Raw genomic sequence first — 25,674 nt, forward strand, 5'->3', positions numbered from 1 at the left:
CCAACCTTAAGGGGAACTGCTGTTTATGCACAGATAAAATTACTGAACCGATTACAACTGATATTTGAATTTCCTATCAGTTTCATAAGAAAATCGGGATTCACTCACTGAACACCTCAAAGCTAGGAGGGTATGCATTTTGTAATTCTAGTATCTTGATTCAAATTTAGAAACTTATTTTCTCAATTATATGAAGTTTAATGGTTAATCTTCACGGAAAACAATCATGTGAAAGTAAAATGATATTCTTACATAGAATAGAAGAATAAGAATTCATTAATTCTTTTTCTTCTGTTTAAAAGAATTCGATATGCATAAAATTAGTGCTAATGGCCTTGATACCTCAGACAGGGACACAAAGCAACTTTTATCTATTAGTCAATTGGTAAACGCGGCCATGAACGAATTAGAGAACCTATAATTCGTCTCTGCTGTTCTTTTTCTAAAAAATCTTTAACTGGTATGTAATTTTTTTTTTTTTTTATTTATGTAAAAATTTAGCGAAACCCCAGTTTTACATAAAAGGTATAACTGCAGCCATTATATCAACCCACTACAGGATGGAAGAGTCCTCAACATGAATTGTTGAGGGAAATGGACCATAATCTGCCACGCTGGTCCAGTTTGGGTTGGCAGATCGACCGTATTCAGCAGTCAGGGACATGAACCCCGGTCTACTCAAAGAGCGTGTGCTACTGCATTCACGCGCTTGACCACTCGGCTACGGAGGCATATAGCTTAGTAACCATCTTGCCGAATAATTTTGCTAAATAATAAAATCTTTCCAGTTTAGCAAAGCTTCCTTTCATAAACAAAGCTTTATAAGCTTCACAGTACTCACTGGCAACACCATTCCAATATCTAACATAATCTTCAACGACAGATTAGACTCCAGTTAGGGATCAACAAAGAGAACGTCCATAATTAGGAATTCAGCTCAATATTCCACCCAAAGTGGTTGGTAGAAGTTAGAAGGAATCTAATTTGAATGGTGGATAACCTATCAATTCAGTGCCCATTTCAATGTTGTCTGAGTGATCTTCGCGATCAGCAGAGAATGGGGAAATGCGCTATGGCAAAGATTTTGCGATATTCTTGTATGCCATTTAAACCAAGTTATTGGATAGGCATCGATCATCATTATTTGATTCTCTCGTTTTCTTACACGATGGCGCCTTAGTTAAGAATCTTCTTTAAATACTGCCTGTCGTGGTAAACTGTAGTGCATAGTTCCAAGTGTACACTGTGATGGAAGCCGATACATCAATTTCAAGTCGTTCTGTGGTATTGTAAATATATGCGTTATATCAGTCACGTAGCGAGCAGAAGATGACTTCTGCATCCTTTGGGTAGCTATCAAAACTACCAATGTTCCATCTCGAACATTCAACATCTAATCTTACCAACTTATTTTGATCATCAGTTTACTTTGTATTGATTGCATAAATTAGCACAATTCATTCTATATTTCTTTTCTTCAATCTTGGCATAAAACTGCTTCACCGTATCAGACGGAAGTACTTTTTGATTAACAACTTAATGAAAACTATCCTATACTGTAAAGTCATACTATAAAATCAATCCGCTTTCGATAAATTCATGAAAATCGATTTAATGTAAGAGTATTCAAAGTGAGTCGATCTAGCCAATCGTTCAACTATGAATATCTGAAAATCTTGTTTACGTTATAAATTTTCACGATTTCTTATCGATCTTTCTCTTCTAGATTCCAGCCACAATGTCCAGCCCAACAAAGGAGGAACTTCCCAAAGTGCCTGCAGCCATGAAAAATGAGTTGACTTCTTTTGACGCTTCTAAAATGAAACACACAGAGGTGCAAGAAAAGAACCCTCTTCCGTCCAAAGAAGGTAAAACTTTTATGACTTAAGAAACAGATACTCTACCTGACTTCCCTTGGATAAACGAACTTCGAGATTATTCAAGCTTGGAATGTTAATATTGTAACTAAATAGGGCTGTCCTGACTTGGTCTGCCATCCACAACTTATTTTTTAGTGCTTATGTACAGTCTGATATTTAAATGTTTTTTTTTTATAATTATAAAGCCGTTAAGGGCAAGGGTCAGTAAAGGATAATACTCGTGCCAAAATGCCACACGAGAACTTCGAGCAGCACCACCATGACATCATCCATCTCAATATACGAAAGTAATAGCAAAGACAGGCGTGCCACGTTTTAATTTACTCTGAAGTCCCTCAAATGAACCCCCAAAACTTACTGCTTTCCCTGTGTATACTCACTCTTGGAGAACAGCAAGCATGCCCCCCAATACATAGAATCCTAGACTTAATTCGTCACTGGCTCACGACTCTCACCAGAGAAAATCTGGCACTTCACGTTTGAAAGGTTGTCGACCTTTGGGTTATGTATACAGCATTACAAGCTAATCCATCAAGAAATATGCTGCAGTGTTTATTGAAGACACTGTAGTAACATCGATGTAAACTAAGTAATTATCATTCTCCGAAGTAACTCTTAGCTTTCTTTAAGAAATAAGCTGTGGTGATGTGTAATCGTGGATAGTCAAAGACAGATTTTTAGCAGTAATATGAGATTGTCATTTTGTGGTATTCGTTCGAAATGCCAACAGACATTTTCTGTAATAAGTGTTTTTTAGGGTTTGAGATAAAATTAAGGTGAAACGACAATTTTTCAAAATGTTACTTTAAACTTGCGTTCTTTATCTGAAGCTTGAGTTTTCCAACAAACGCACTGTTTGTTTCGGACAATCATGACGCAGGTAAACTAGCTTTCATCACGAACTCCAGTTTCTATTTTTACTACTTCCTTCCCAGGATCAAGGCAAGTTGTCTGTTCCGGTCTCATGCCATCTCCTCTCTGGTTCTTTGTTTCTCTTATCAGCTTTGGTAACTTATCTCTCCATCTATGCATAAATTTTTTCTATATTCTTAAACTGTGATATTGGCTTTCGCTTTTTTTTTTTCTACCCTCGGAATCCTATTCTCGTATCTTTTGATTGTCCATGTGTCAATTCCATATAACACTACAGATTTGAGAAGTACGTGTATATTTTAATGCCCTCATCTTCAAGAAAGTGTGCAGCCAAGAATCAATTCACTCGTTCTAATGTTTTATTTTTATACAGATTTACTTCTAACTTCACCTTTAAATTCCATTTAATTTTTTTTCTTTAAGATATTCATCTAAAATTTGTTTCCGCCTTTAAAATGTTTAAAGATCTTCCCTGATCATCAGCAAATTGTTTCTATATTTGTTTGTTCATTGTCTATTCCAAATTCTTTTCCGTTCCTTAACTACCGTATTTCCTTTATACAAACATTAAAGATGGATAAACTGCATCTTTTGCATTCTGCTTCAAACTAGTTTCCGGTCTAATCTCTTCATCCAGTTTCACTTACTTCGCTATTTCTTCAGTTGAAATAATTGGATTCTGTGTATAAATCTTCTTGTCTTGTAGAACGGTCATTATTCCTATTAACTTTATCGAATGCTTTCACATAATCTGTAAACTGTATTTTTGAACTTATCTACTCTCAATTAAGTTTTAACACAAATAGATGATCAATACGCTAATTTCTTTTCCAAAATCCTCGACGTTCAGGTAAAGCTTGATTTCTATAATTTTTTTAAATTTCTATTGATATTCTTTAAAAATTGTAACCATTTGATTTCTCTGTAGATCTTGTTTATCTCCTCTTTCTTATAAGAATTAAGAACCTTTTTCGATTCCTATGGCAAATTCCCTTCTACAGAATTTGGTTAAGCAGATTTAGAAACTTAATTATTTCCAAAGTATTTGATTCCATATCTATTCCATAAGCTTCTAAACCTTCCCAAATGAAAAATTCTTAATTGTGAGGTTGCAGTTATTTATATTTTAAACTTGATTCATAAATTAAATCTAACTCAGAATTCATCTTTTTTGTAGACTTATCGCTTCTCTTTATTATTCCTGAAATTCCACTTTTACTCAAGCTCGAAAGAGTTTAAAAATCCAAATGACAAAAAGACTCATGTCTACCAAAATCATTAACTGCAAGTATTTTCATTCTGATTAATTCGTCTAAAACACTATTAGTATTTACCAAGAGCGTTTAACATTTTAACTTACCTGCAATATAAGCACATCCTGCTCAGTGGCTGCAGTCTGCGTCCAATCAGGGCTAACTCCAAACACGAATTAATTTACTTCTTATACTGTTCTGTAACAACTTTCCTCTGTATATTGTGAAAATTTAGTCTGCAGAAAACTCAGGTTCAATGTGTTCTATTAACTAGACTTAAGCTCGTTTCGAATGTCGTACTCAAGGTCAGGACTTGATACTTATCCAAGTCTTGCTGAAGTGATAATGCGAAAGTCAACTTCCAATTAGCATATAGCACAAGTCTCATTTGCACGTGTCCATACACTCCACTTTTCAACAGGTATATTATTCGACTTAGTTGAATTTAGTTTTTATTTAGAAATCCCCCCCCCCCCAACCAACACGCGTTAATACTTATATTAACATTTACTAAAAAATAGAAAATTGTACTTGCTGAAAGATGTCATCGGAAACTTTCCTTGGTTATGAAGTGTTTCCAGAATTTTTTCCTACTTTAGGCCACATTATTATCATATTCACACTTCTGCTGTTCATGCGATTAAATGTGTTGACATAAGTGTTTTAAATCTAAATTACAAAAGTGTTGGGGGTGATCGAGCTTTTAATTCCAATCTAGAATCAGCTAACAAACAAATTTCAGCGCATTTTTTCCTCCACGATGCTGCAAAATTTCTTCCTTACAGACAACTTCTCAAAGCCCTGAAACCACTCATTTACGGGTTGCGCCAAAACAGTATCATTTTTTTGTTTTGAATTTGTGTACTTAATCGACGAAACAAGTCACTAGCAGCCCAGATATAATGAATGCAGTGGATGATCGAAGATCTCGAATCCCACCAAATGAAACTTCTTTGGAGGATATGCATGTTCTCATTCCTCCCTCCCGCCACCTCAGAACAGACATGAACCAGTCTTCCTCCATAGTAACAAAGAGGAGTCAGGATCCCTATCTAACTATTAAAATTAATTCTTAATAAACTTCGTCATTCAATTATTTTTCACTTTAGGCCCTTGACTTATTGACCACCCTTCGTAGATGCAAAAAAAGCCAGAATTTTTTCTGAATTACACCATGCCTTTGTATAAAACTGTACATGAAGTAAATAAGTAAAGAAATATTCGGCATAACAGTAAATAACATTAACATAAAACTGTGGACCAAAGTTTCAAAGTGTATTTGTAAGTTAATGGCGGCTTCCAGGGTGTCCCCTATATCCGCCGTTTGTTAGGCTTTTTCGCCAATTGCCGGCTGAAAAAAAAAAAGTCGGTTCAAATTGAATTTTGGGAAAAAAAAAAAATTAATTTTAAATTTTTGAATTTTGAAGGAAAAAAAAAAATTTTGCATCTAATAGATGAAATTTTGAGTTAGGTGTGCAGTAGTGTTGTGTTTGCGTTGTGTGTTAGCCGGCACCTGGCATTTAGCAGTAAGGGGCTGCGGGCAGAGTTGTGTCCCAGCCCCCCACTCCCATCCCTAGCCACGTGGAGGCAGCCAGGATCTACTTTCTATTTATAAACTTATGAGGACGCGGACTAGGCCTGTCAGTCCTATTGGTAGACTCTGTGTTGCCGGGCAATTCCCCGGGGAAGATCCCCCGGGGAATCACCAGGCCACACATTAGCATTGTTTTCTTTCCTAAAAAAAAAAACTCACAGGGCTTAATCCTGTCCAAGAGTGGGAAGGCTGGAGTCTGGACGGTATTGTTCTATCAGGATACGGCATTGTCCATTTCTTCTTTACTTCCTTCTCCCCACTCTTCCATGTTCCATCTTTCTTCTCTTCCTTCCTCTTGGGCATAATCTTGTGTGACCCAACACCCATTGTTTTTCCGTAGTGTGCTGGCACAGGTGCAGTAGTTTGGCCACGTTCATCGGTGGTTTTCCTCCTCTTTCTTTCCTTTTTCTCTTTCTTCCTTCTTCTGCTCACTTCGCTTTCTCTTCCTCTCCTTCATCTTCTTCTTATGGCTCATATTGTTTGCAAGGTATGCATACTGTGATGTCTGGGATCTGGTCATTGAGAGTTTGGGTCTGTATCTTGTCCCTCAGTATTATCTTTGTTTCATTGTCACATCATTCCTTTTGTTCATTCAGAACTACTATGGTCCAGGATAGTTACTTACCACTACCTATATCTACTAGATGTGTCTTGGGCTTAGGCAATGACAGGGTAATTGTTCTTGGTGGGCCCGGCACTGTTAAATAATAGTACATCCATGGTTTATGCCCATTGGAGTGGTACTCTGAGAGGATTGGGCTGAGGTCAACATGTAGTTCTTTAATGACACTTAACTTCTTGTATGGTGAGAGTACTGTGATGTCTGTAACATGGGCACTGAGAGTTTAACTCAGTACCATGCCCCTTGACTTCATTTTTATTATTTTTGATGTTACTATCATTCCTTTTGTTTAAGCAATATTATTATGATCTAGGATAGGTACTCACCATTACCTATACTTTCTTGTTGTGCCTTAGGCTTAGTAAAGACCGGGTTAACTGGCCTTTGTGTGTCTTTATATTACTTAACTACTTATAGTAAAAGCACTGTTGCCTGGAACACGTACACTGGGAGTGTGGTTCAATACCATGCCCCTTGATTTTATTTTTGTTGTCTTCCATATCACGATCAATATTTCTGGTTCATGTTTTACTGTTGTGATCTAATAGGTACACACCATTACCTGTACTCACTTGTTGTGCCTTAGGCTTAGGCAATGTCAGGGTTAGTTGGTCTTATTGTGCCCAAGGCTGTTAATTTACGGAGCAATATGGCCCTAGTTGCTAATGCTCCTAAAAACCAAATAACAAACAAACAAACAGCTGTTAATTTATGGCACATGCAAAATTTATGGCCTTTGGTATGATTATCTGTGATAACTGCACTGTAGTCTACCTGCTTTGTTCCCAATGACTCTTAATTGCTTGTAGGGTGAGTATACTATGAAGTCTTAAGCATGGGCACTGGGTATGTTGTTCAGTGTTATGCCCCTTGGTATTAGTCTTTTCTTTCCCTTTTCCTCTTGTTCTTCTTCTTTCCCTTTCCCCTTCTTCCTTCTCTTCCCTTCTTCCTCTTTTCTCCTTCTCTTCCCCTTCCCTTCTTTGTTGTTGTTCATGTCTCAATCTTTGCTTGTTGTCCATGTCATACTATTGTGACCTGGGAATTTCACCCCATTACCTCTGCTCACTTGATGTGCCTTTGGCTTTGGCAATGTTAGGGTTAACTGGCCTTATTGTGCCTGGAACTGTTGATGTGAGGTACAAAGTTTTTGGCCCTTGGTGTAATTTGTGATGTCAGTGTTGCAGTCAACCTGCTTTGTTCTCATTGGCACTTAACTGCTTGCAGGGTGAGATGTCTGAGGCATGGGCACTGGGAATGTGATTCAGTGACCTGCCCCTTGATTTTATTGTCTCTCTTCTTCCCCTATTCCTTCTACTCTCTTTCCTTCCCTTTCCTCCCTTCTTGTTGTCTTCTATGCCTCAATCATTCCTTCTTGTTCTTGCAGTGCTACTGTGATCTGGGACAAATATTCACTACTTCCTATACCTACCAGATGAGCCTTGGGCCCAGGCACTGGCAGGGTTAACTGGTCTTAGTGAGCTTGGCACTAATAGTTTGTGGTTCATACTGTGATCTAGGACACTTATTCACTACTACCATGATCTAGGACAATTATTCACTGCTACCTATACCTACCAGATGTGCCCTGTGGCCAGAAGGAAACTACCGAAATGACTTTACGTGGTGATTTTCCATTAAGTTCTCTAAATAACCACTCGCATGTCACATTGGTTTATTTAGCCGTATATAAGAAGTTATTTAGATAACTTTCAGAAAATTCCATAGGGACAATATTACTAGGGGGGTTCTATTTAAGTTAGCGTGAATTACGATGGTACTTCAGGAGATTGTGCTGAATCTAACTATCGCTGCTAACTGAAAAATGCATTTATTTTTTGCAGTACTTTTCCACTTTGCTCTTTTTTCAAATCCTTAAAGAATAAGTTCTGCTTTCATCGTTCCAGTCTGTTTTAAATAACTGCCTACTTACTGACATTATTTTTTTTCAGTAGGATGAATGTAGGAGAGATTCCGTAGGAATAAGTTTCATTTTTTACTACTTTAAAATGAATAAATATTGATAATTAGATTTTAAACTTGGAAAAATGTGGCATTTCAACCTATGTAATAACAAAAGGTAATAGTTGCCTCTTTTTTAAAAAAAATTCACTGGTGTCTTAAGTCTAGAGCACTACTGGAAAGCATTTTGGCTTTCGTCCAAATATTGCTAAGATATGTAACACAGCTTCAGAGAGTGGAGTTCCAAAATTAGATAGCTTTCTCAAGGAGTGCTTGATCCTAAAAAGTTCAACTGTTTTGGAATTGAATTTCTTCAATATTGAGCTACATAATTAAAATCAGGTATTCGTGGTCATGCTCCAAAAAGGATACTAGACACTTATCTAAGTACATGGTGTATTTTATTTTGTGCCTCTAATATATTATTCATATCGCATGATCAGAATACTTTAGCGTTTGAAATTAGCACTTAAAATATGCGACTGGTGCATTGTTTTCGAAGCGAATGTCTTTTACATGTAGATCAATCTTTCAATGGTTGGAAGGGCAGAAGTTGTATTACCTACACTGTAAAGTAAAAGGACAGAATATAACTCATTAAAATGACAACTTAAAGCAATTAGCTAAATCCCATATATTAGGATAGAAAATGAAGTGGCCCTTCAACATTGACTAAATTCAGTATTTCTCTTCCTTTTCACTTAGATCAATCGTCCTCACTTGCAAAAACTTTTGCTATAATCAGTATTTTGAGATACTGTACCTCAAAAAGCTTCGAAGTTCCCCCTTTTTATCCTTTAGAACACTTATCTCTAACGATAATGTTCTGATGATTTATCAGAACATTTATCTTTAGTTATATTCGAAATAAGTAAACTTAGAGCTTTTCCTTCGTCGATCACAGCACTGAGAGGTAGGTACAAAGTACAGTTTATAGAAACAATTACTTTTTTGAAGGGTCAGTGGACACAGCCATTACATTTAGTAATACCTAAATGGTCACTTAGGTCACATTTAGCCAATTACATGTTCATAATAACGCCCATTGATAAATTCTATGTTTTATTCATTCACTTACGGCCATTTTTGTATACAACAAACATATCAGACTTGGCCAATTTTATGCTTTCATTGATAACTTAGTTACTGATTTTAACTCTTTTAATGCAAGCCTTTTTCATCAGTTTTTTTTTTTTTTTTTGCAAGACCAGACCACAAATTTTTCAGACTAGCAAGTCAAATTACGCTATCACCAGTTATAGCTGTGATCTCACTGACTTGTGGTTTAACGTGTACACGCTAAGTTAAGCAACGATTCGAAAGTTTCTAAAGCAAACTATTTTAGCTTCAGTCTAACATCTTAGCATGTTCCTAAAAGTTCAAAAATCTGAACTTTAATATCCAAGTTAATAAACGTAGCCTACAGAACCTTAGGGATGTGAAAGCGATGTTACTTTGAAAATATAATAAACAAGCAGATTTAATATTCCTGAAAATAAAAATTAATCCTGTAATTTCTGAACTTCTGTCTAAGGCTAACGCTTTAGGAAACTTCTGAAATCAAAAATAACAAAGCATGTTCTCTCGAAAGGATGGAAATCGCAAATGACGTAATCTTTAATATTAAATAGCTAAGAAGCTGGCTTCGAGCAATGCACTTGAAATATGAGTAAATTTCGTTTCTTTCTGGAATAGCCACAATAGACCTCTGGAAAGTGTCTCAAGCATAGTGCAATCAGTGACGCAGTCTTCCCACCTCTTGGACGCTAACCAAGCCTACAAAGTTAAATCTTATCTGTGCCGTTGCTATTTTGGTGTGATGTGTAGGAGTGAAAGGCTGATGCGGAAATAACTGCGCTTCTCAGCAGGTTGTCTAGTCTCCAGACTAGGAAAGTACATGGCAACATTCTGCCAGAGAATTTTTCAAAGATTCAGTTCAGCTTTCGTAATTTCGCAGTTTAAATGCGCTTTGGATTCGCATTTTAACATCTTGTTTCTAAACAGATATGCGCTGTTTGCAAATCTGAGAGGAGTGCAATTACCACTAATTGCACATTCAAATGACTGTCAAACGGTGACAGAACGAAAAGACTTTAATCTGACATAATTAAACCATAACATTTCCATTCCACTTGTTTTTGAATGAATGATTTCTAAAGATGCAGGAGCAATGGTGTTTCACGATATCGTTTATCCTCCTATATATATGAGAATATTTTAAGCGAATTAATAAATCGAATGTTGATGGTTAAACCTTTTAAAATATTGTGCATTTTTATATATAGTGGAAGGGGTTGAATTTTATGGAAGTAATTTTTAAAAACCTTCGGTTAAGCTTGCTACTTCAGAAAGGGCTTAATATCATGGACAAAGATAGAACAAGATTCGATGGAAACTGATAGAGCAGCGAAGTTGCTTGCCATGACTTTTTGACCGATGAAATTTTTCACCGGTACGCATTAATGAATTTGGTCTAATTTTTACCAAAAGTTATTTCTTTTTTTTCTTCCAAGTGAAAGTAAAATATTGTTGAAATAATATTGCTGAATAAATCTAGTACAGATTTAATATCAATTTTCGCCAGTGGCTTATTTTTATAATTGAATAAGATTTTGAACAGGTGACAAATGTTATTTAAAAGAACGCATGTCAAATAGTGTTTCCTACAGTTGTAAACCTGTTTTTTTACTACTCATTTTCAACTATCTGCTGAAGTAAAATTGTCCACCTGACTACGAAATTACAGAATGACTTCCCAAAACTTAAACTTTTTTTTTATCAGATTATCTCGTACCTATATATTATAACAAGCTAGATTCTAAATACTGAATGAAGATGTCCTATAATAAATCTAACTTGAGCACTGTATTTTGAATTGAATTTTCAAATGTAAACATTCGTATAATTTGATGCAGCATGCTTTACCTTGAATAGTTTAATTTACCGTATTTTCACATAAATGACTCTTGGAGAATTTAAGGACAGGATTAATTAATCTAACCTTAACAAATATCGTTCGAATTAACTTGTGAAAACTAAGGCAATTTCTCGGAAAGCCTTCCTACTGTAACAAAGTTCGTTACGTTACTGGTAGTAGATTTTAAAGAGCAAAGCTATGTTACTGAGACTATCTCAAATTTGGTTCAAATCTTCAGACAGTTATAATGCGAGTTGGTAGAAGCCTAAGTTACATACAGTAGCTAAGTACAAACTGCTTGCATATTGTGCAATATTGCCGTGAAGCATGTCTCCATGAGTCTGTCTAGCACATCAAATAAACAGTATCCAGAGGATCGCTTCAATGATTCTCCTGATCAGCGAGTAATTTCAGGTGGTAGATGACTTTCATCAACCGGTGAAATACCACCACTTTGCTTATTGGAGGCTTGAAGTGGTGAAACCCATGTTTAGTCTCTAGAGCAAAGTTTCCGGCATCCCCCTCTCCCCATATTTCTCCTTCAACCCATGCACGGTACTAAGTACTATAGGTTTTGATACCTTTCGTGTTTGGGGTTTTCATAAAAAAAAAAAAAAAAAAAAAACTAGACACCACTGGTACAAAAGATGACAACCCGGTGAGAAAGCATTTCCTCAATGAAATGCTAAGGGGATTGACGTGTTTCAGAGTTCCTCTCAAATTTAGAGAGGAGAATCTCCGAAACGTTCCATCTAGTACACATTACAAATGTCCATCGCCTTAATTTGTTTACTTGAATTGCAAGATCGAGTAACAGGATTACTCACACAGACTACTTAGATTTAAAACTTTATTTTAAAGGAACTACCTAGAGCCTGTTCTCTATCAGTAGTGCAACTGACTAACTCTAAAGGGAATATCTGACTAATTAGAAAATTAGACGAAAATCGACAAATCTCTTTAAATGAATAATTCAGTTGATGCGTAACTGCAGTAATTTAGAAAAACTTTTGTTTACTATAGTGAAGTTTCACGAGTATTACCATCAAGTCATTGAAAGCAAAATAGTAAGATCAACCGATATTTCTTCCCACCGCCACTTTGGTTCAAGATGACTGACCTGACTGAACCTATGCGTACCTAACGAATTTTGATATAAATGGTGCGTTAGTGAGACAGAAATGCATTTTGTTTATTCTGTCAATTTTTAAAAGCATGTAATAAAATCCGCTTTTGAACGATTAGTTATTGGTAAGTTTCTCATTTGTTGCCACTGGCCCACAACGTTTCTATTGCTTAATACTACCATTTCCTAACAGCGATGGAACGAAGCTTAAATTGTTCCCAAGAAGTGCCACAAAATACTTAGTTCGACGCACAGTACAGCACTTAATGAATTATCACGTTTAATGCACGAATTGCATTCCTAACAAATTATTCCGTTATCTGCTAAGTGAAGCAAACATTTCGTATAGATTATTGCATTTCGAGAAGAGTATTTATGCTGTTTTTACTGTTCCATTCATACCTGTCACTTCTTGAACAGATATAATGCAAGAAAAACTACATCTGAACCTTGTTGCCGGTGTGGAATCATTTGACAGAGGCTGCTTGTCCCCTACCAAAACCATAGAGAAACTGGTTTTGCCAAAAGCTGAAGGTAATATTATCCGTTATTAATTTGTATGTCCCATGGTGCTTCGGCTGAAAAAGCTTAATCGTTCAGCAAGAATTAGGGTAGAAAATCATGTAGTGCAAGCTTTAACATCTCATCATTAATTTCATTTCCTAATAAAAAATTTGAAGTTTAACTTCAATAACACCTAACTTAGGATATCAACCATCATGTGTCGAAGCTAATTCTTTTGCTGAGAAATTTTATAAGTTAACAGATTTTTAGTTGATATAAATCCATTGCTGCTGGCAACACGCTGTTCAATATTAAACTGAATAAAGCATGTCTTAATTTTTTGATAAAACTGCATCCCCTATTTGTATATTACAATGTTTCGAAGCCATTAAATTCATCTTGGCACTGTCAGCTAATTACGATTGCCTTATATTCTAACAAGTGTGCTATCAGCTAAAACAATGTTGCTTCATGTAAAATGAGCTCTAGGTAACTGCTTCTCAGTGGGAGAACAGCAGTAGCCTTTCAATGCTAATAACTAATTTATCTTAGTCAAATTATAGCAGCTTGGTCGAGACCAGGATCTTCAACATCTGATTCGAATGATAATACTAAGCGATTTTAGGTCTTGCATTGAAAATGCCTGTGGACTTAATTTCTTGGTTTAATCAATTAATTAGCTTCATCTTGACTCGTCTAGTCAGGCTGGTATTTAGTGATGTGTCAACATAATATTCTAACGTGCATCAGGAGAAATTAAGCTACGAACAGTAAAGCTGCTAGATCATGAGTTGAACTGTAGCTAATTTTGCATGCCCTATCAAGTGGTACTTACAGTAACAACACAAGTGTTTTGTATTATCCAAACGTGGAACCTACTAGAAGTGTCTAATTACTCCTCTCCAGTGGCCAAAGCCAATTTTATTTCCCAGCCTCAAACAAACCAATAAATTCTCAACGAAGAAATTCTTTCAATCTGATAAACTAATTATACCGCGCAGTGAGGACATTACTTCATTGTAATGTACGATGTCATCAGATCTGAGTTTATCAGGATTGCAATCTGATTTCATGTTGATCCAACACAAACTTTCTCACACATCTCTTCTAGGTTCTACGCAATAATTGATATTTGGATGAAGCGGAACTTCTTTGGATGTCAAGATTTTAATGAATTCAAAATGCTGAAATTATGATAAAAATTCGTAATAGAATTTGCTATAAATTTTAGTAAAGAAACTTAACTATTTATAATATGAATCTGATGATATAGACGAAGACTATGTACAAATAGCTTGGGAAAACTGTAAATAAACCCTCATACAGTAAAGAGCTATTTTAACATATTACCCATTCAAAGTGGCACTTTGTACAGTAAAGCAATAAGTTGTCAGTTAGGTCTTCGCTTTTTACCTTAATCTGAATTTTTAGTAATATCTAAAATTAAAGCAAATATAACATTCTGCCAAAGGATATTTTGTTTTCATTGTATATCAATGTTTGTGAATCTTCCTTGTTGTACACACACTTAAATTTATAATCTTTTCTTCCTGATTCTATTTTGTTAAAGGAAATTTTCTTAATTTGTTCACTTTGCTGTACTTATTTCTTTCCAAAAATATTAATGGACAACCATTGATATACAATCGCCTGCATTTTGAAATTGTTAGTAATAGTTGTATTTATAGTTAACTGTGACAATAGCATATACCTTTTTTAATACTTATTCCAAATGTGAAACGTTACACTGTTAAATCACAGATGTAAAGCAGGAAAAGCAACACCAGCAGCTCATGGAAGGAGTGACAAAGTTCCAGAGGTCCAAACTAAAACGTTCTAACACAGTGGAGAAAAATGAATTGCCCACAAAAGAAGGTTCGATTACTTTAATATTTGTAGCCACTCGGAAGACTAACCTAACGTCACCGTGGCTAGTAGTTGCTTCTTAAAACAAGCAGTTGGAGAAATACTAACGTATAAGAAGGAAATGTGCACGAAAACAACTATTTAGAAATAGAGCATGATCTCTACCATAGTCAATCTTTGTTTTTAGTTCGCAATGCTTTTGTTCTGATGGCTTTTAACTTAGCAAACACCTCACCCTCGAAGGGAAGAATCTTTTAATAACTTTGAATTCCTTTCGATGATCTACAGAATCAAAATTAATTCTCTAACTCGTAAGTTTTAAGTAGAGAACTTAATATTTGCTTAGACATAGTGGTATGCAGTCGCTTCAAGCAATGTTTTGTCACTGTAAAGCTTTGCATCTCAAGAACCCAGATCTAAATACTGCTGCTGTATGTGCTTAATGGGAGGTTTCTGGACACCATCTTAACATTTTGTCGGAAGAAGTAATTAAGATTAAAATGTTGTTTGTTTTCGGGAAAAATCTTTCTCTGAGGGTAAATTCGGAAATGCTTGTGTCAATTACACACAAGGAGTTAAAAATGTTACATGTAACAAGTTTTAAAACTGAGTCGGTACATCATTGATCTAAGGATTAGAGCAAGACTTCCTTGATTTGATCTTTAAATCATTGCCAGGAGAAAATCTCCATTGGTTATCGATAGGGTTGGTGTTTCGACTTATTGCTTCACACAACAGACTAAAAAATAAGTAGCTACACAAGCAAATTCCTCTACCGGCCTTCCATTAACGTACCTGATGCTATTTGATTAAAAATGTACTTCCAATCTGTAAGAGATTGGAGTATGTTTGTTACAGAAAGCATGCAGCAAAGGGAATACCGAAAATAACTTTTTCGCTTGAAAAAATTACTGGTTTCCAAAAACTGAAAGAGCAAATTTGAGTGAAACCAAGGGCGCCATTCTAATTTTTGAGCCTGCTTTAATGAAGTCATGGTAAAAACTTAGTACGCGATTTATTTTCACTGACTAGTTTAGTTTATTTGGAATATTTTTCAATATTCCTTCTCAATTACAAATGAACGGGTGACCTTTTTAAAATATTTCAGTTTCTATTAATTCCCTAGTTCCCTGGACGCCATATCAGGGTATTTTTCTTATTCTTAAATTTTAAGATACAATAAAGATTTACTATAAGGATATTAAAAATAGCTATCCGTTCAATATAATATGTTAGCCATATTCGCCAATTTTATGAGAAGGTCGTATTGGTCACAGCAGTTTAAGCCTGAAATAATTCCAAAATAGTAGGAATCGTTCTAAAACGATGAAAAAGTCATTTGTTTATTCTTTCTCCGGGTGATCAGTGTCTGCAGCTTTCTAAGAAACTAACTTCTCGATTTCGTACCTTGTTGAGGATTCTGCAAAATACACGAGAGGAGCCTCTTCAGTTTTCTAAGTTTCTTCTTTCCACTGTTGAACTCCTTGAATTACAATAATCTAAAGAATTAGCGGTCCGAAGGCAAAATATGCCAAACTAACATTATTGGGAGAATATCACTTTCCTGAATCTAGGAACGTTCTGAATAAATGCTTCTCTGAAAGTGAGGCCATATGAGTAACTTATTTTTCATGGGTAACTGAATCCAAAAGATTGACAGGGCAGTAAAATGAAGCAGTTTCCCTGTTTTTGCGGTCTAGGTTTTTCTTGATCTGAACAATATTAGACATGGACTTTTAGGAGCGAAAAGATACTCATAATCTGCTGCCAAAAACTGGAGCAGCTCATGATGTTCTATTTATTGCATAAGCTACTCCTTGTGTAACAAATGGGGCAGTCCTGAAAACTCATCTGCTTGCGTAAGCATAATGGGGAGACATCTTCTCCCCCAAAAAAAGCTTCGACTATCCTATAATTGACCAAACATTACATTAGTAATAATGTATGAAGGCGCTAGGAACTTGAACAATCATTAAACGTTAACTGGTTAATTTTGAACAAATCTAATTTCGAGAAACTTTTGCCTTTGCTGAAAACCAGCATTAATTAGTGCTTGCAATGTATATTGTAATTATTCATTTAAATACTAAATCTGAGCATCCGCGTTGGTCAACAAATGTTTGTTCTTTCAGTCTATGAAACCAATGTAATACAGAATGATTAAAATAACTTATTGAAAGATAATTAATTAAATTGAAGCTAAACGGACATCTCCCATGGCTGTAGAATAGTATGCACGCTGCGGATTATCACGGTCTAATGCATTTCTACAGTACCCCTCCTATCTATGATATATTACGTCAATATTTTAATAGGTTGGAGGAATGCTGTATTGTATTTGATCACGCTAATTAATCATGAACTGTAACCCTTAGTGGCAGAAGCACTACTGACGAGTAGGTAAAATACTATTGCATGATGACTGTTTCAGCTAATAATACTTTACTAATTAGTATTAGTGTTTTTATCTTGGACATAGAAAAGAACCGTACTTTGGTATCATTCTGTCTCGCTGAAATGAATGGCTTGCTGCTTGAATTCAAGTGTGATGAAACAACCAAACTGAAAGTTGTTCAAAATGTAATCTTTTTGATTATAGCAAGAGCTCATATGGCTCGTGTCAATTGAGCAATACTCTTAGAATGACGAGATCGTATTGCATAACAGGACATTGAGATTTCTTTCAAATGGAAGTTTTAATGTGAAAATCAACCCAGTCTGCTTTTCGCTCAATATTGAGAAATGTCAGACTAGCATATCCATGAATCGATGCGAGTACGAAGTGGATAAATGGTTTACAGCTTCATCAGGCGTGCAATTACTGAGAAGAATCGCTGCCAAAGCCCAGGATTCATACGCCCACGTGAATTAAAAATTAGTAGGTAATTCGCTTTAAAGGATCCATTGTTCTGTGTTGCACCTGATTACGTTGCTGATACACAAGTTTGAACGAGTGTTCGGATCTATGTCCAACTTACTTTTAGTATTTACCATGACAATTAGATACTTCTAGATGGGCACTCTAAAAGTAGCTAATTTTACAATACGCTTTACTTATACTTTCACTTTTAAAAAGTAGTAGTAAATTTTTATATTAAACTCAAGTTACTTGGATTAAGAGCAGTTCAGAAACTTAACTGTTAATTCTTGTACTACTAAAGGCATTTTTTATTTAAATGCAGAGATTGCTGGTCGTAACTAATGAACGGCGGTAAACTTGCAATTTTCGACATCTTTCTGGGGAAATCATCTAATCTATAAAGTAGCTATTTATACAAAAACTAATATTTTCCAGAAATGAGTACCTTACACAAAGATATTCAAATACAGCTAATATCAATCAAAATAAACAATTTACTGAAACAAAAGTTAGATTTGTTTATCTCGAATAAGTCGTAACTAGCAAACCATTTTAAGACATGGTTAAATTATCTGAAAGAAGATAATTTATCTTTTCTATTATTACGTTGGGTTTATTAGTTTTCGATTATTTAACTCGTGGGAAAGCGATTTCAGTCGTAATCGTGGATAAGCAGTGCATTCTGCTTACTGTACTTCAATCCACTATGGAGATAAAATAAGAGAACGAAATTCGAATTCTTATTCTTGGAACATCAAAAACCTGAGCCATGCGTAGAATAACCTTTCCTTCAACTAGAAAGACTGGCCTTGGATCACAAAGAAAGTAATGGCTCTTGAGCTTTTTTATGACTGAATGTAATCCTGCTCTTTTATATATAGCCTTTATGATTAATTTAAAAATTAAAGACAGTCTGAATAAATACTAATCGTGCGTGGGTATTTCTGCATATTTCAAAAATACAGTACTACTGCTACCTGATTAATGATTTATAATCGCTCATTCTAACTGCTAAAAGCGAAATTACCGTTTTCAAAGTAGAAAAAACGAATTTTTTTTTCTACTTTGTTCTAGACCTGCGTTTGCAAATGTGTCACCTCAGGCAAATCATGATTTCCATGCAACAATTTTTTTTCATCGAGGAAACGAGTCTTTCCAACGCTGTTTTTACTCGTCAGATAAGTTTGCTTTGAATCCTGACGTGAGCATTAGTAATGGTTAAATTTAGTCTTTGATCTCGCTATAGAAAATATAATTAGAAAAATACAGTGGAAAGCAACAACTTTAATCCACAAATAATCTAATACTGGGTTTCGCATACATCCTGTTTTTAATCTTCCTTTATTTGGAAGAATAAGTTGTCAATAGCCAGCACTAATCGTGCTGCTTTAAAGAGCAGTGACTTTTAACCTCGTTTGGATATCTTAAAATGTAAAGGTTGGGTCACTTCCTATCAAGTAACGTTTGCTAGTTGCGACCAGCTGAAATATAACTTAATTTGCCTATAAATTTCGAAGAAGCTATTGTTTTTTAAAAATAAAATTAACGTACTTGTAGTAAAGTAGGTTTAAGAATGTCTAGTTCTAAGGAAGTTTCTGTAAAGTAGCATGTTTGTAATATAGATGTTTAACTACAACAGTGGTCAGTCAAGAAAAGCTACACCAACAACTTCTACAAGGAGTTTCAGAATTCCAGAGGCACAAACTGCGGCCAACGAAGACAGTGGTGAAAAACAGCATCCCTACTAAAGAAGGTTTGGGCCTTGAGTGTGTTGTATTCTGCATGGTGTGAATAACATCTAGGTGGAACACGCTTAACAACATTCTATAACTGCGATTCCCGAATGAACCTTCGACCCTCAGGATAATACGGTTTAATATAATTGCTATACAGAATGAACAGAAAACAATTATTGCAAACTATTTATATATAAATCTATAAATACAGCTGGAACACGTAATTTAAAACTGTGCATGAATAACTTAACCCGCGTTCCCTAAGAAAAACAATATCCAAACTAATCTTATGTATTTAACTCTGGTGATTATGCCCTTCATATTTAAATGTATAGTGAATCAGGAAGTGATTGTATGTGTATACTACTATTACTAATATTTTTTGAAGAGGTTAACTTTGAAATATTTTGGTTTAACAATAACAGCTTTCGATTTTCTCTCTAAATCATAACTTAATCCTGATTTCGTTTTTTATAGCCATCGAACAAGAAAAGCAGCAGCAGTTGCTTCAAGGAATTGAATCATTCGATCCATCTCAGTTAAAGCCTACCGAGACTAATGAAAAAAATTCCCTTCCAACGCAAGAAGGTAAGGATCGTTCTCAGAAATGCGGTAAATTTAATCCTATCCAAATTACAATACAATCTTAAATGATTGCGCAGCTATTTAATTCCCAACAAAAAAGTTTGGTTGGAAATAATTGACCCCGTGTTTAAACCCTGAATAATTCATCACTTGAATCCTTTTCAAAATTACTTAAGCATATGAAAGAAATTTGTCTCCCACGCTCACTTCGTCCGAGCAAAAAAAAAAACTGACAGGAAGTAAATTCGTGGTAAAAGTTACCAGCAGTCCAGTTAATTCTCTTCCCCCCCCCCCCCAATACTGCATAATTGCCCTTGAACGTACCTATACAACACTTTCATTCAATATTCAAATAAAACTACTTTTGAAACAAGTGTTAATACTAATCTTTAAGAAACTTTTAGCATCCAACTATACTTTTTGAAATAACTTTATTGACAAGATTCTGCCAATCAACCAATCTTAAGAAAAATTGGTTGAATCTGGAGAACAGTAGTTGGATCACCCCTCAGAAACCCATTGAAGTTAAAGAGCCACACTTCACTGAACAAGAACTGAATGATTTAGTGAGGGGAATTGGATCTAAATCCAGTGCACAGCTGCTTACATCTTATGTAAGAGTAGAATTTACCGATTCCCAGCTGCAAGAATGGTAGATACAGAAAGAGAAGTAAATTATGCACGTTTGTAAAATGTTGCAGAATCCTTTATTTCAATTTCTTTAAGAATTTAGTATTGATGATTCCACTTTTTTTTTCTTTTTTTTCCCCATTCCAGAAGGGTGAAATATTTCCAAAGGCAGTTCATGTAAAGCTTTGAAAGCTGTGCTGCTTCCCAATCTTATTCTTCTTCCTCTTTCTTCTCATACACTGTTCATATTACAGTGCTACAGAAATCTGAAGCGCTTAGAGAAAATATAGGATATCACTAGTATAAACTTTCAGCCCGACGCATACAATTTGGTAAAGCACAATTTCCAAGCTTTTTAATAGTAGGGGACCGATTTTTGAGAACCTATTTTAGCCACCCAAAAATATAAGTATAAACGCATAAAAAGTGATTTTGTAGTAAACAATCCCTTGGTTACTCACCTACATATCAAGTCACTGGTCAATTTAAAGCATCATCCTAAAGGTTACCTTTTTAAGCATATGTAATCTGCAATGCAAAAGTGAAAGCTCATTAATTGGTCAAAGTTCAGCAGATGCTCGGTGTACAAGAACTGGCAGACAATGATCGATGCTGAGTGAAAAGCCTGACAGTCGTTTCGCCCTCGAAATAGTTTTTGGTAACACATTCAGATAAACTAGTTGACAAACTAATTTGAAAAAGAACAATTGGATGCAGAATGTCAAGCTACTATATACTTCACTTACATCTTCACATGGCTCTTTCCACATCAAATCTGCGGGGTTTTTTAATGGAGAGATTTCGCCAGGACACGATCAATAGATAAGTTTTAAGGGAGGTGGGATTAATTTGACTACATCTGATTCTTGATTTGCATGATCACTCTCCAAAAAAAATTTTAAAAAATACATTTTGGTAAGAAAAATTTGATTAACCGAAGAAGGGTTTCTACTTAACTTGATTTGTCTTACTTGTAACAAAGATTAACATTGTAGTATGTACACAGATTAAAAGTTAAATCTACAGTATTACATATTTAACTTAATTTTTGTACAGATCATTGATATAGAAAAATTCCAGTCTTATTCGGAATCGTCATACCCAAATTCTTAAGGAAATGCCGAAGAATGCAAATAAACTGCCTTTTTGTAAATTTGTTAGACGGTTTTCTGATTACATATCAGATTAATAAGGTTGGTTCATCTGTTTCTTTCACAAGTGAGATAATATAAAATCTGCAACAAATAATTTCATTAAAATTGAATCAAACTCAAACAGTTATTATCCGTCAAGTTGTTACCACCATTAAATCTGATAGCCTACTTACTCGAGTATTCTCTCAAAATGAGTTACTGTAAGCTTGCTATAATGTTTTAAAACAAATTCCTCTTCGCGCATTGATCATAATACTACTTGACAGAGCAGTCCTTTCATACTTGATGCATTTCATACAAAATGTAATCTCTGCATAAATCAACGTTTTATGCAGGTAGTTAAGGCCTTGCATTAACAAGTCCCACTCTTCTACAAAAGCAAGTATTACTGCGGAAATACTTCTGGAAGGGAGAGGTTAAACTCTCCCTGAAGTATCTGACACCAGCAATTGTAATGTTTCGTAGCTATGGCTAGCCACTCCATCCATAGAATAATCTCCCTCTGAAGGAATTTAATTGAAAGAAATGATAAGGACTATCCATGAAAATAAATTCAATATGCTGAATCTCCGAGTTCAACTGTTGTCGTCCTTTAGTTTAACAACAGATCTTTCTGTGCAAACCACTGCAACACTTCCTCCCTCCCCCAGATTTTTCTTAAATCCACCGGTTTTTTGTCCAGATAAGAATACATCGGGATTCTTAAGACAATCACGACATCTGACAATGTAACAGATTCATTTTCCTTGACTCCAGAGACTAGGTATAAATTAGAATTACCATCTCCTGTACGAGATATCTAGTATCTTTGTTGCGGGCTCCAGGGTCCCCCTCCATTCGCCTCCTGTAGGAGAAGGAAAGATGTAAACACTATCTCGCACAGTACCCTCACCAGAAGCCTACTGTGTTGTAATTTTTCACCAAAAACAGCGACCATTTCTTGGCGAATTGGCCTTTCAGAAAGAGGAGCTGAACCACCGTACCGATCTGTATTCCACTTTATCCATTGTGACACTTCATTTCAGTCAGCGCAACAAAAAAATTAATCGTCAGAAACCCAAAAATTGTGTGGCTACTATAGAGATTTCAAGGTATTAAACTTTTTTCTGTCAACTACTAGATGAAAACAAATCTTTTTTTTTTTTTAAACCGCCCCCTCGTATTTTATTGTTCCTATGTATCCTCCCCTTGTAAAGTGAATCTTTGCCTTGCTTTAGTGTTCTTTTTTTTTATACCACTGGTGTCGAACATACTACTCAAGGTTCGAAAGTGTCAGCGATTGCGTTAGTTTAAAGTAACGAGAGAAATTTCAAGATTAAACTTTGACTTCAATTTAATTGCTGTTGGCAACATCCAATGAAACGCTTCTGGACCTTGTATGTGTAAGTTGACACCCGTGGTTGTTTTCACGCTATGCGCACTTAATTTACTGAATCTTATTTTTTTTTTTTCTTTCAGTTATTGACCAGGAGAAGACCTGTGCCTAGATCACATCTTATCCACATTATCAGTATTTTACTCCATTATGGGAGGTTAAAGGCCTCCTTGCTCATCATGGTTTTTTTCTATGCCAAAGTCATGGCATCGAACACGAATTTTGTTAAATTCATTTCTTGGTGGCTCCTCTAACACTTCTCTCCGTTGACTGGTTAAACTCCGTTTTCTGGAAGAACGTGGTAAACTCATAAGAAATGGCAACTTGCTGTGTGTCTAGGCAGTCAAGTAACACCAAAGAATAGAGCAAAGCGGCATTTCTTAGCACTCATCCAATATCTGTATTTCCACTGAGTTGATATTTTGCATTAAGTTCCTGAACTTGTAGTTAACCGTACTGCTTTCAGCACTTATGTGAAATGCTTGGTTAGTTGTGAACTTTAATTTTTCAAGCGTTCTTTGTCAGTAAGAAATACTTTAATTCAGTATTAAAATAGACGAATTGGCAGCAATGTTCCTGGCTTATTAGTAACGTGCGGTATTTCTTTGATAGTAATTGAATTTGTCAGAAGTTGGACATAATTCCACAGTTGGTTTCAAAAATTAACGGTAAAATTGCTGCCTTAACGTCTACCAATTTCATGGCCGTAGTGCGTTAATTTAATTGTAATACGTGTTAGGAAAGCCTTTAAGATGTTTAATGTTAGTGAATTGTACTGTGGTCTTGTGCTTTAATGTTGCTCGACAGAGAATGAAATATGGAAACATGTGAGAATGGTTAGTTGAAAATAGTTCCTTTTCTAACAAATTTTTACGCTTACTTTTGTACTGAGAACATATCTGTGCAGTTTTGTAAAGAACTGGGTACTCCGTTTTTACTTACCTTGAAGGTAAAGTTTATTTTGCAGATTGAGCTATTTTAATACAATGTTTTTTAGCAGTGTATAAAAGTTTTTTCAATGCTTTGATAGGTTTTTCATATCCATCTGAATATTTCTTGCTATTACTCCATTCGAAGCTGCAAGCCAGTGAAAGTGTCAAATTCTATGATGAACAGTTTTTTATGAAATTTGTAAGCTTCTCTACTTGAACAAATAAATAGCCACAGTCATGAAAAATACTTGCCTATTTCTTAAAACATGTGAACTACACCAGTCACCACCAACTTTTTGCTTTTGAAATAATTATCAGAAATTCAAACCATCTTACTGCAAGGTTGTTTAAAACAGTTTCTCGACGGTGAACTCTGAATCTGGCGTCCGAATTCAATCTCACTTTTCTTAGTAAATAAAATCAACACAAATAACAGCAACATAAAGAAACTAAGGGACTTTACAAAATAAATTTACCCAATGTCTTTGAAGTTGTGAAACTTCAACTTAATACGTTATATAAGTATCCGTTGTGTGTGGCTAAAATCCAAAAGAAGGGCTCTTCTGCATCTGCCAAAAAAAATCCATTCGTACCCTTCCCATTGCAGAAAGTTCCTCTCTAATTCTTTTAACTTTACCAACCTCTTCGCAGCAAGAACTGAGGCAGTCATTGCGGTGATCCGCAGCATGTTGACTGAAAGCAAACTTCAAGAGATCCAGCTTGTGTTACTCCCAAAAATTGTGCCTCTCCTCCCTCGGTTCTTTTCTCTTTCACCTATGAAATAGTTTACAATTTTTTATATTTAACAAACAACTAATATGCGAGTAAAAAGCGGATAATTAAACCACCAAAATTTAAAGCAGAAATAGAAATAAATGCAATAATCTGTTAATTATTGAACGGTCAGATTTGAGTATCTAAAACAAAGGAAATAACTTGAACCGTTTTTTAATCTAAGGTAGAATTTTGGAACATTGATTTCAGAAAAGTCTTATTAATAATCTTTGGTATCTTCAGAAGACTTACGCTGCTATTTTAGATTATGGAAATCTCGAATGGCGCGCCGCATGGGCACTGCTCTGAAGGAGATAAACATTGATTGTTGTATTTAAAATGATTTTAAAATTTTCTAGTTTCTTCTTAGCTGCACTATAATATTCAGGTGATAGAGAATATACGCAACCTTATCAGTTTTTTTTAGAGAAGACTCAAGGCACTGAAATATAGGGCAAGTTGGATGTATTATGGTCTTTTACTGAATAAAAATATATAAATCTCTAAAATAGATGCGCCCCCCGCCAAAAAAAAAACGCCCGGGTGCAAGCTACGAATAAAATGTTCACCAACAGCTTCATTAGGCCCGCCCTTGATTTCTTTTCAAACTTAATCAGCCAGTAGAATAAGGCTCCAAAATACCATAATAGTACCATTCGATAATTCATGATTAACGGATACAGGAGTCCGGGACAGATGAGAATAAATCGCGTCAATACCGTAATTGAGTTTTCTTATAAAGAGACCTAGGTTCGTGACAATTCTCCAAAGTAAAATTATGCTTCTTTTACGATATTGCTGATAGCAGTGGTATTCTTAATGGGTCACAGCATGGATTCGTGAAGGGAAAGTCTTGACTGGCCAGTAATGACAAAGCCCTAGAACATTTGGATGCAAGAAAACTTAGACATCGGCAATGCTTTTGGTAACTTTCCATATGAAAGGCTATTATAAAATGGTGCAAATTCTGGTTATTTATAAGGTTCTGTTGGATCAAGGGTTGACTAAAAGATTCATGTTCATAAATGAACATT

General features: G+C 35.3%; 1 protein-coding gene across 2 annotated transcripts in view; it reads left to right on the forward strand.

Annotated features, from left to right (window-relative positions):
• LOC150089157 (uncharacterized) overlaps window positions 1-24,105 on the forward strand; it is a 44,165-nt gene extending 20,060 nt beyond the window's left edge. Inside the window, exons 2-7 of one of the 2 annotated variants that reach the window (XM_090388151.1) lie at window positions 1,727-1,868; window positions 12,645-12,758; window positions 14,490-14,603; window positions 19,094-19,207; window positions 19,668-19,778; window positions 23,018-24,105. In XM_090388151.1, the coding sequence (XP_090244277.1) occupies window positions 1,727-1,868; window positions 12,645-12,758; window positions 14,490-14,603; window positions 19,094-19,207; window positions 19,668-19,778; window positions 23,018-23,046 (624 nt within the window). In that variant the 3' untranslated portion in view covers window positions 23,047-24,105. The remainder of the gene's footprint in view (window positions 1-1,726; window positions 1,869-12,644; window positions 12,759-14,489; window positions 14,604-19,093; window positions 19,208-19,667; window positions 19,779-23,017) is intronic. The other variant, XM_090388158.1, reaches the window with a different exon arrangement.
• Window positions 24,106-25,674: the final 1,569 nt, after the last annotated feature.

The sequence above is a fragment of the Mastigoproctus giganteus genome, chromosome 2 (genome assembly GCF_048544385.1).
Source record: "Mastigoproctus giganteus isolate SK-2022 chromosome 2, ASM4854438v1, whole genome shotgun sequence".
Lineage (NCBI taxonomy): Eukaryota > Metazoa > Arthropoda > Arachnida > Uropygi > Thelyphonidae > Mastigoproctus > Mastigoproctus giganteus.